At 39.8% G+C, this 11,099-nt stretch overlaps 1 protein-coding gene across 1 annotated transcript in view; it reads left to right on the forward strand.

Annotated features, from left to right (window-relative positions):
- LOC112054042 (rho-associated protein kinase 2) overlaps positions 1-11,099 on the forward strand; it is a 32,648-nt gene that overhangs the window by 12,971 nt on the left and 8,578 nt on the right. The window contains exons 5-12 of the mRNA XM_024093687.2: positions 2,056-2,246; positions 3,156-3,330; positions 4,517-4,674; positions 6,038-6,239; positions 7,365-7,633; positions 8,393-8,550; positions 9,980-10,105; positions 10,218-10,425. Of these exons, the coding sequence (XP_023949455.2) occupies positions 2,056-2,246; positions 3,156-3,330; positions 4,517-4,674; positions 6,038-6,239; positions 7,365-7,633; positions 8,393-8,550; positions 9,980-10,105; positions 10,218-10,425 (1,487 nt within the window). The remainder of the gene's footprint in view (positions 1-2,055; positions 2,247-3,155; positions 3,331-4,516; positions 4,675-6,037; positions 6,240-7,364; positions 7,634-8,392; positions 8,551-9,979; positions 10,106-10,217; positions 10,426-11,099) is intronic.

The raw sequence follows: 11,099 nt of genomic DNA on the forward strand, positions 1-11,099 counted from the left end.
AACTAAACATAATGTGTCATATCATTCACATATAATATATAACATATAATATTAATTATGTTAGTTTTAACGGATCCCCGATTATGTTTCTTTAATAAAAATCCCTACTTGAGATTTTAGCTATTTTAGAATTTAAACTATTGTGAGTGTTATTCATATTAATTGATTATGAAACACGGCTAAAACTCACGTGTTATTACGTCGGAGTATGCCCGCGGTCGCGGCACGATCCAAACCGATTTGGATCGTGCCGCGATGCAAGAACCAGCTCATAACTAAGGGCCCCGTACGGGTTCGAAACTAGTCGGGCATACTCCGACCTAATATCACGTCAGTTTTAGCCGTGTTTCATAATCAATTAATATGAGATTTAAGCTCTTTTGATTTTGAGTCAATGTTTATTTTCCTAAGACGAAAAATATAAAATACCCTGTATGTGTAGGGTATATTTAACTCCAAGAGGCCAAAGTTTCGATCCCTGCACGCTGAGTTATTTTCATACTATACGAATACATAACACAGCTGAACGTAGAACCTCCTCCTTTTTGGAAGTCGGTTAATATGTGTGCCACATTCACCCAAAACCGTTCGGCCGTATTTGCACGATTGAATATAACAAACATCCAAACATGTTCATTTATAATTTTCGTATAGGATCAATGTAACCGAGTATGGTTTTGTTCTATTCACAAACAAGCAGTCGACAGTTCTAAATTGCACCGTAACTATCTACGATTTGTTAAAAAGACATATGTACAGTAATAATTAATGAATGTAGATACAAGTATTCATTGTCTCTCGAACAAGCTCACGACGAGATATGTTTTTCATACATTTTTGTTTTTTAAGTACTGGCATCTGAGTCAGATCCATAATCCGCGTGATGAATCGCAAACCACAAAATTTTGTTTACAGTATGTAGGACATTACCTAGTGAATTTCCATTTTTACGTTTAACTGTACTTGTATTTTGGACTGTATTATTTTGAATAATACAGTCTAAAAACTGATGTTAGCGAAACTAAATAAATAAATAAATAAAATGCTAAATCTAAAAACTCTGTCAGTTCCTACCAAAGGTAAGTACGGTATACTGTAATACGGTATCGATTACGTTACCTTAGGGTGCGGTAGTCAACTATTTTTGTAGAGTTCAGGAGATAATAATTTTCAAGGGTCCAGTTTCTTCAACCCTCAATTGTTCAAGTTTAAAGTTTAGTTTCTACGGAATATTGAGAGAAATCATGTTCCCCAATTGCCGGACAGACTTCCAACCATTCTCTAGAAACCTTTAATTTTTATAAATATGCTTTATACTTGGTTGAGCTGCTGCAAACCTGCTACCTCAAAAAGCCACCACGATCCACACTACATTATTGTCTACTGCATTACTACACTCAGAATTTATAAAATCACGACAGCCTAGCAATCACACGTCTCTCAATCTCGATTGAAAAATAAGCTTATCTGAAATAATATGTATGAATACCTTGAAATGCCGACATTCTAGGAAGAAATAACGCCATAAAACACAAAAGCAGACTGCAAGAGCTTTCAAATAACTCTCTGATGAGACCAAAAGCCTAAAGCGATCTACTGTGGTAGAATTCTGTGGTGGACAGTAATACCCAATAAAGGACCACTACACAGTCGCTTAATTGACTGACCTGTAACTCGAAAGTAAATATCCACTGCTATGAAAAATTCAGTTTATAGATACGACTGATCACTGATAGATGTAACTGCATACAAAAAAACAACAGTTAAACGGGTACATACCACGATAACAACGACGAGATTTTTAATGTCGATATTTCGACCCAGTTGCATGGATCGTGTTCACGACGGGACTGAAGTTGCGAGATGCGAAGTTGACATCAGCTGCTAGGGGCAGAATTGATCTACCCACTTTCTTGTTCTTTTTCTTTTTTCAACAACCTCGCGTTCCTCGTCGTTTTATCGTGGTATGTACCCGTTTAAATAATATTCATAATGAACAACCACGAAAAAAGTTTAAATTCATTAACAACAGTTAATATTAAATGTTTGTTACAGAGTGAGGAGCTTCGATCTCAGCTCGAGAATGAGCAGCACTACTGCATCGTGTACCGCACGCAGGCGAGCGAGGCGCGCGCGCAGCTCGAGGACAGCTCGCGCGCCGCGCGCGACCTGGAGCAGGAGCGCGCCAGCCTCATGCACCAGCTGCAGCTAGCCATCGCCAGGGCAGACTCCGAGGCCATTGCGAGGTGTGTACTACTTACTGCTTCAGGTCTGTCACATGCCTGCATCCTGTCTTTAACTAAACCCTGAACGTTACCGTTTAATTAAGCCGTTAGTTAATTCATGTTCAAGTCATGTAAGTGTTCGTGTAAAAGTGGATTTAATCAAAGATTGAATTATTGAATTGGGTATTTTTTTCTAACATTATGGAAATGTGCTAATTATCATTTATTTTTTAAAAGTTGTTTGTGCATTATAAATGCTTTTGAAAGATTATTTTGTGCTTTGTACATTTGATACGAACGTTCGAGATTATACAGTCAGTGACAATGGGAGTCTGCACTCAGTAAATTCTTTGAAGTAGCAGTTAGAAGATTGTATCTCTAGTCACTGCGTAAGTTAGGTTGAACATATGGGTTCTTAACAATATCACAAATGGATCCAGTTTAGCCTGCAGTCATTTTTAGCATTTGGAATATTTATTTTTCATTATTTACTTACATGTTAAATACTACATTATTAAAAATAAAATCACCGACACTTACTTACGACAATTGATTACTTTTAAATTGAAACCAATTATTTTTATCCTATGGAAAAATATGGCTCGCATTGCATTATTCTATTATTACCTTGCGTAGCTATGGGCGTAATCCTAAAATCAGTTTCCCTTGTTAAAAGAGTATACCTACTTATGTATCTGTATCAAAATCGATCCATCCATTTCGAAGTTATAAATAATAACACACGAACGGTAAACTTTCTAGAATATCATCTTTATTGTGGGTTAAAACGAAACTCAATACAAAAGGGCAAAGGCACGTGTTTTCAAAGTGCGTCCATGCGTGCTTGCGTACAATTACTCGTAGCTTGTGTAAAATAACAAAGTTTGGTGTGTTGTGTTGACGTGTATAACACGTGTACGTGTTGCGAAGGTCGATAGCGGAGGAGACGGTGGGCGAGCTGGAGAAGGAGAAGACCATGAAGGAGCTTGAGATGCGCGACGCGCTGGCGCAGCACCGCACGGAGCTTGCGTCGCGCGACGCGCTCGTACAGGGCCTACGGGACAGGGATCACGAGAACCGCGCCACTATTGACCTGCAAAGGAAGGTAAGAAAGAAAAAAAAGCGTGTGCCACTCGGGGACTGACGCGGTAAAGCATTTTGTATCAACTTATGTAATTATTTGTTTATTTTATTAATGCAGTCTTCTTTTTTTTAGAAAATAATATAAATTGTCATTACGTTAAGCTGGAATCGAACTCTGGTTTAATAAGTTTGCCCCCTCAGTTTCACACAACTTGTCAAGTTGAGTCGGCTTAGGTGTTAGGTTTATTTTCGTTACGGAATTTCTTGATTCAGTCGCCATGCTCTAAGACCGCGATAAAAGCTGTGCAATAGCTTAAATAATCTTTTATTGATATTGACGTAATAATGTCTTATAAATCGTTGAATGCCCACGAAAAACTCACCTATAATTACTATAGCCCTACTCGATGTTTACCTACTGTTTACCAACAAGTAGGGCTGTTGTATCGGCTCTAGATACCTAGTTATATAAATAAATGTAATACAAATATTTTTCTTGACTAGATTAATAATAAATTGTATAGCGGGATTAGTGTATGAATATGATAATAAATTTATGAACTTTAAATTATGTCATGCATACCAAGCTTTATTTAACGAAATACATTTTGTCTTTCACTTGTCAATTTGAATACTTAGCAAAATAAGGCTTGTATGGCATGAACATGTCAATAAAAAGATATAAATATTTCCAAGCACAACAGCCAAAAACCTATAGGCTAGCACGCATCAACGACATATATCTCTCGAAGAGAAAAATACAAATGTCCACGACCAATCGAGGCGAAGTTGTCCTATAACTTGGCAAGTTCGTTGATGACACTCCCATGATATGCGGGCGACGGGGGGAAAGGACTGCGTGGGTGTCAGGTCGTGCGCGCGGGATAGAGGGAAGGACTGCGCAGGTTTGATGTCGTGCGCGCGGGGCATCGCTACCCCCTAACTGGCCCGCGCGGACCATCAGGAGTGTTACGAACGAGTTTGCCAAGCTATAAGTCCCACTTCTTTCACCTAACACAACGAAAGAGAAAGCAATATTACTCGGCCACTATTGGTTGACATAGTCCCACTTTTTTCACCCAACATAACGAAAAAGAGAGCAACATTTGCTTTTTTTTCTCCCGTCTAGAGATATGTCGTGGTGCATATCCTCGGCATACAGGCTAAGTGCGGAAAATGCTCTGAAGAAGAAGATGCTTGTCTTCCAGGAGGTGGACGAGCTCCGGCGCAGCGGCACCGCGCTGGCGGAGCGCGTGGCCACGCTGCAGCGCGCGCAGGAGGAGGTGGACCGCCTCACCAAGCGGCTCAACTCGGAGATCATGCTCAAGCAGCAGGCCGTCAACAAGCTGGCTGAAATCATGAACAGGTATCGTGCCTGTACTATCACATTCACTCTAACTACCGTTACTCAACTCAACTCAACTCAACTAACGTTCCCGTAGGAATACGAGGATAATATATAGCCAGTCTTCCTTGATAAATGGGCTATCTGACACTATAAAAAAAAATCAAATTGTACCAGTAGTTCCTGAGCGCGTTCAAGCAAACAAACAAACTCTTCAGCTTTATAATATTATAATAAGATGATCATTATATTATATTAACAGCATTCAAGATCATAGATAGGTCATCATAGGATCACCTATGCAAGCTTTGTCTGCAATAAGAATTAAAAAAAAAATGGCAAAATTTCAAGAAATTCATTTTGACCGTAACATTAATTGTTATGAAAAAGGAAAAGAAAACATTTACTTAAATACCTACGAAAAATTTTATAAGTCGATAAAAGATAAATCCATTAGAATCACTTATGGCATGAGTTTTTCTTTTCTATTTTAACGAGATTTAAAAAGAAATCAATGCCCTTTGAAACACATACTAAATGCTTCGTGTAACATTCAAATTTTTATTAAAATAAAACGTTGAAAAATTTTAAATTGTCGCACATGAAGCGAAAAATAGAGTATACCACGCAAGACTAAACTCATTCATAGTCGGTTTTTTATTTAGCGTGCTCGCCTTACGGCTCGGGCCCTAAAACTACATCGTATATAATGGATCTTTTTAGCTCCTTAAAATAGTAATCGCTTAAAATAGTAGATTGTTATACATAACAATCTACTATTTTATCGCACTAATTAAATATTTGGAATATTATTCAAAGTACAGCCATTAGATTTCTTCTCTCTCATATCTCTGAATTTCTTGCATCCAGAACGTGTTTTCTATATTATACTAGGTGACGCCGCGCGGTTTCACCCTCGTGGTTCTAGTTCCCGTAGGAATACGGGATAATATATAGCCTTCCTCGATAAATTGGTTATCTAACACAGACAGATTTTTTTTTAATCGGACCAGTAGTTCCTGAGATTAGAGCGTTCAACCAAACAAACTAACTAACTCTTCAGCTTTATAATATTAATAATAATACGGCCGCGTGGCGCAGTGGGTAGTGACCCTGCTTTCTGCATCCACGGCCGTGCGTTCGATTCCCACAACTGGAAAATATTCGTGTGATGAACATGGGTTTTTTCCAGTGTCAGTGTGTATTTATACATTATATAAGTATTTATATGTAGTATATAAATGTATATGAATATTATAATTATAATATCAACTATCTTAGTACCCATAACATAAGCTGCTCTGTATGCTTACTTTGGGGCTAGATAGTGATGTGTATTGTTTAAGTATATTTATTATTTATTATTATTATTAATAACTAACAGGAAGGACATGAACCCGGCGTCAACAAAGAACAAGAGCAAGATGTCGGTGCGCAAGGACAAGGACTACCGCAAGCTGCAGCAAGACCTCACGAGGGAGAAGGAGAAGTCCGACCAGCACATCTCCAAGCTGCAGAGAGACCTGCAGGAGTCGCAGCAGCAGCTGTTGGAGGAGCAGCAGACCAGGCTGCGCCTCGCTATGGAGGTTGGTTGTGTTTCTAGAGAAGTCAGACGAGACTAGTTAGATGATCAATCCTATCACAAACTTTGCCTCTTTATAATATTAGTACAGATAGATCATAAGTACTCTAAGCCTACCTTACCTTATCATAAGTACCTTAAGCCTCAATAGCTCAACGGTAAGTGCGGTCGAATTCATCACCGAGGGGTGGTGGTTCGATCCTCGCCCCGTTGGTCTATTGTCGCACCCACTCCTAATACAGTCTTTCCCGACTAGTTGGAGAGGAATGGGAATATTGGTCATATTTAAAAGATATGGCAAATATTGTTTTTTTAAAAAAAAAAAAAAGAGCGCGTGAACCCCAGACCTTCGTCATTTTATAAAAGCTGAAAGTTTTACCACCATATTTACCATACTTAACTAAGATAAGTATGATAGCCAGTTATAGAGTTTGGACCGTGGTCGCTTTGGGAAGTAGCAGGTTGTAAGGATAAAGACCTTCAACCGTCTGAGTACAAAGTGTAATTTTTGTTATGTTTTCCTCTGCATAATATGAGAAATTATATTCCCAGTCGCCAGTCACTTAGCTTCGCGACAACCCGTCAAAAACACTATTTAATTTGAAACTTGAAGAGTCTCTAGTGAAGGGTTGCCATGAAGCCATGTGTCTGGCGAATGGGGATAACATTTCTCATATTATGTCGATAAAAATAAAAAAAAAACACACTTTATACTTAGACGGTTGGTCTGGATTCTTGAAAGCTGCTAACCCAAACCCACAACGGTCCAAGCCCCATAGTTGACTACGGTACTTACCTATGGTATGCTTGTAGGCTGATGGGAGGCTTCGGCCGTGGCTAGTTACCACCTTACCGACAAAGACGTACCGCCAAGCGATTTAGCGTTTCGGTACGATATCGTGTAGAAACCGAAAGAATTGTGGATTTCATCCTACTCCTAACAAGTTAGCCCGCTTCCATCTTAGATTGCATCATCACTTACCATCAGGTGAGATTGTAGTCAAGAGCTAACTTGTACAGAATAAAAAAAAATTTGCATGAGCTGACAAACTATCAGCTTTTAAAAAATGACGAAGGTCTGGCTATTACTGGCTCTCCGTCTATACATTTTTGTTTATGAAACTTTCAGGTGGACAGCAAAGACGTGGAGATCGAACAGCTAAAGGAGAAGCTGGCAGCACTGACAAGCGAGACGGCGTCGCAGTCGTCCGCCGACGCTGAAGACGGCGAGACGGAACAGACCCTGGAGGGCTGGCTCTCCGTGCCCTTCAAGCAGAACATCCGGCGCCACGGCTGGAAGAAGCAGTACGTGGTCGTCTCCTCCAAGAAGATCATCTTCTACAACTCGGAGAATGACAAGCAGAACACCACAGACCCTGTCATGATTTTGGATTTGAGGTATTGTTGCCATTTTTAAACGACTACATTAACTGACTTCAATAAAAGTAGCTTATAAATTTCATTTGAATGTATGTAAAATTGCACAGTAAACTAAAATATACTAAATTAACCTAAGTAAGGTCTCCACAATACTGATTGCCTAAAGTGGAGATTTCCATAATCATCATCATCCCTATCAACCCATATTCGGCTCACTGCCGAGTTCAAGTCTCAGAATGAGAGGGGTTAGCCCAATAGTCCACCACACTGGCCCAATGCGGTTTGGCTGACTTCACACACGCAGAGTATTAAGAAAATTCTCTGGTATGCAGGTGTCCTTCACTGTTTGAGAGTTATTTAAGATAAATGGAGATAATTTGATTAGAATAGTGGCAAAAGCAGTCTCTCTTGAATAGTTGTGTCAATTTTTCTCAAAATTCACTTTTAAAAGAAATTCACTTCTAACTTAAACAAAAGATGAATTACTTAAATTTTGTATGGCTTTACAAACCGAAAAGACCAATTAGATATGATTTGCAGTATACCAAGCTATCGATAAAACATTAGGTTACTTATCTGGTCACAGTTTGTATGAAAACTGAAAACGCTAAAACTGGGAAACGAAATATAGAGCAGTGGGCATGACGAAAGCTTGACACCTGGTAGTGCGAAAAATGTTGCAATACTACATCCCTGCCTCCTTTCCTCGCCATTTCCCATGCCACATCCTAAGTGTGGTAGTAGGCCCGTCTAATGTGTGTTGTGACTGGGTTCCAGCAAAGTGTTCCACGTGCGGTCGGTGACGCAAGGCGACGTGATCCGCGCCGACGCAAAGGACATCCCGCGCATCTTCCAGCTGCTGTACGCGGGCGAGGGGGAGGCGCGGCGGCCCGGCGACTTGCAGGACCAACCCGCCGACGGACAAGACCATACCGGTATGATCATCGTTATTGTCAGGACTTTCTGTACACAAACTTTTGCGTTTATATTATTACTAGCGAGAGCTAAATGTAATTCAGTTTTTCACAAATCCCGCAGGAATCATGAATTTCGGAATGAAAAGTAGCCTATGTGTCCATTCCAAATTTCAGCCAAATCGCTTCACTAGCCTCAGCGCAAAGGTGGAACAAACATACACACACAATTACAAACAAACTTTCGCCTTTGTAATGTTAATGTAATTGTGACAGTGGGAAGTGTGATGTGATGTGATGATAACTCTGTGCAATTTTAAATTGGTTGTATTAGTAAAATTTCCATTAAATTTATTCCCTTATTCCACAGGAACTCTATCGTATTTCGGAATTAAAGTATTGTAATTTAATAGATGCCCACGACTCCTTTCGCGTGTAATTACGATATTCTAAAATTTTACATGTACCATGGATTATTACGGGATAAAAATAAAAAATAAAAAAGGCTTTGTGTCATTAAAATTGTAAAATCTGACTCCATTCCAAATTTCAGCCACATCAATTCAGCAGTTGTGGCGAAAACCTTTAACAAACAAACACATACTTTCAAACAAACTTTCGCCTTTGTAATATACATTCGCTGGTTCATGTCCGGCTCGAAGGAGCACATGTGTGAGCTAGAATGGCTTATTTATTGATTAATTTGATATGATCTTTGATGGCGGGATGCTTTGTTTTATATTGTGTTAAGAGTACGATATTTTTTAATACTTTGTTGAATCATGACATGAAAATGAAAATGAAAAAAATGAAAAAATCTTTATTCGTCAACTAAGTCTTACAAACAAGTAGCAAGGGCCCCTGTACTAGGTGGAAAACCCGTATTACTGGGTGCCCCGCTCATTCACCACACAGAACAACCGTAGTTAACAAATAACAGAATTATAAATTATAATATATTTAGTGTGTGTGTATGTGCGTGTGTGTGTGTGTTTGTGTGTGTGTGTGTGTGTGTGTGTGTGTGTGTACGTATATGTGTGTGTGTGCGTGTGTGTATTATCAGTTTGTGTTTTATTTGAAATAATTGCGTCCGTATTTAAGAAAAGTTATCTTTAAGTAAAAGTTCAGTTTGTTCATAGTCTAGGGCCAGCAAGGTATCAGTTACCACCCGTTTTAATTTATTATGAGTCAAAGCATTAATTTTGTGACTTTTATTAAATTTGTTATAGAGAAATGAAGATTGGTAACCATATTGCTTTCTTATAAATTTAGTTCTGCTTCGTGTATATTGGCAAACTTTAGTAGTTCTACGTTTTGAAGTGTTGTGTGGTTGGAACGGCAGCTTTTGGTGAATTTTATTTATACAGTTAAATATATATGTCTGTCTATGAATCTCTGTGGTGGATATATTATGTTCAATGGCTAATTACCGTGGTGACATGTTTGGCAGGTAACACGGTACAGCACAAGGGACACGACCTGGTGAGCATCACGTATCACATCCCCACCGCGTGCGAGGTGTGCACGCGCCCGCTGTGGCACATGTTCCGGCCGCCGCAGGCCTACGAGTGTCGACGTGAGTCACTGCGCTTTTATTATAATATATGCTTTTTGAAAAAAAAAGTCTATGACATTGACTGTATTACGCGTATGTGATGGTACTTTTATGATGTGTCTGGTGTCGACAGGGTGTCGCATGAAGATCCACGCCGAGCACGTGTCGGAGGGCGACGGCGTGGCGGCGTGCAAGCTGCACGCAGACCGAGCGCGCGAGATGCTGCTGCTGGCGCCCGCCGCGCCCGACCAGCGGCGCTGGGTGGCGCGCCTGGCGCGGCGCGTGCAGCGCTACGGGTACCGCGCGCACATCAACCACGACAACACCAAGCTCTCGCCCAGGTGAGCCACCGCGTGACGAGCACGTGTCGGAGGTGACGCGTGGCGGCGTGCAAGCTGCACGCAGACGCATTAAAAATTTATAAAAAAAATAAACTCTCCCAGTGCGGGACATTTGAGTGCCCAAGCAACCGGTGGTCAGGGCTCCAGAGTGAGGAACTTCCTCACAATACGCGCCGTCTCAAGAATCACTGCTTTTTGTATCCGACTCTTGATCCAACAGTTAAGCGAAAGCTTCTTAAGGTGTTGGTCGAGTCTTCTAGCTATAAGACCATTGACAGAGACAACCATCGGAACAATAACAGTTGACTTAACATTCCACATGGCGGTAATCTCGTGAGCTGGGTCCAAGTATTTTGATACTTTTTCCTTTTTGGCTTTAACCAGATTATCGTCATGTGGGACAGTAATATCAACATTTTTATTTTTTTCATTCATTTTTACACTCCTCATATTGTTGCTCAATTCTCTAAATTATTTTAAATCATTCATTCTTCTGAAGTCCAAAATTATGTAAATTGCATAGTGTATACACATGATATCTGTTGAAAGAAATCTGGGATGTTTAAATTCTTTATTAAAAAATAAACTAATTTTGAGTAGTCATTTATAATATTTTTCTTGCATAGGTATATATTGAACTACCTTTTAACCAGTGTCTTTTTTTTCAATTATAG

The sequence above is a fragment of the Bicyclus anynana genome, chromosome 3, assembly GCF_947172395.1.
Source record: "Bicyclus anynana chromosome 3, ilBicAnyn1.1, whole genome shotgun sequence".
In the NCBI taxonomy this organism is placed as follows: domain Eukaryota; kingdom Metazoa; phylum Arthropoda; class Insecta; order Lepidoptera; family Nymphalidae; genus Bicyclus; species Bicyclus anynana.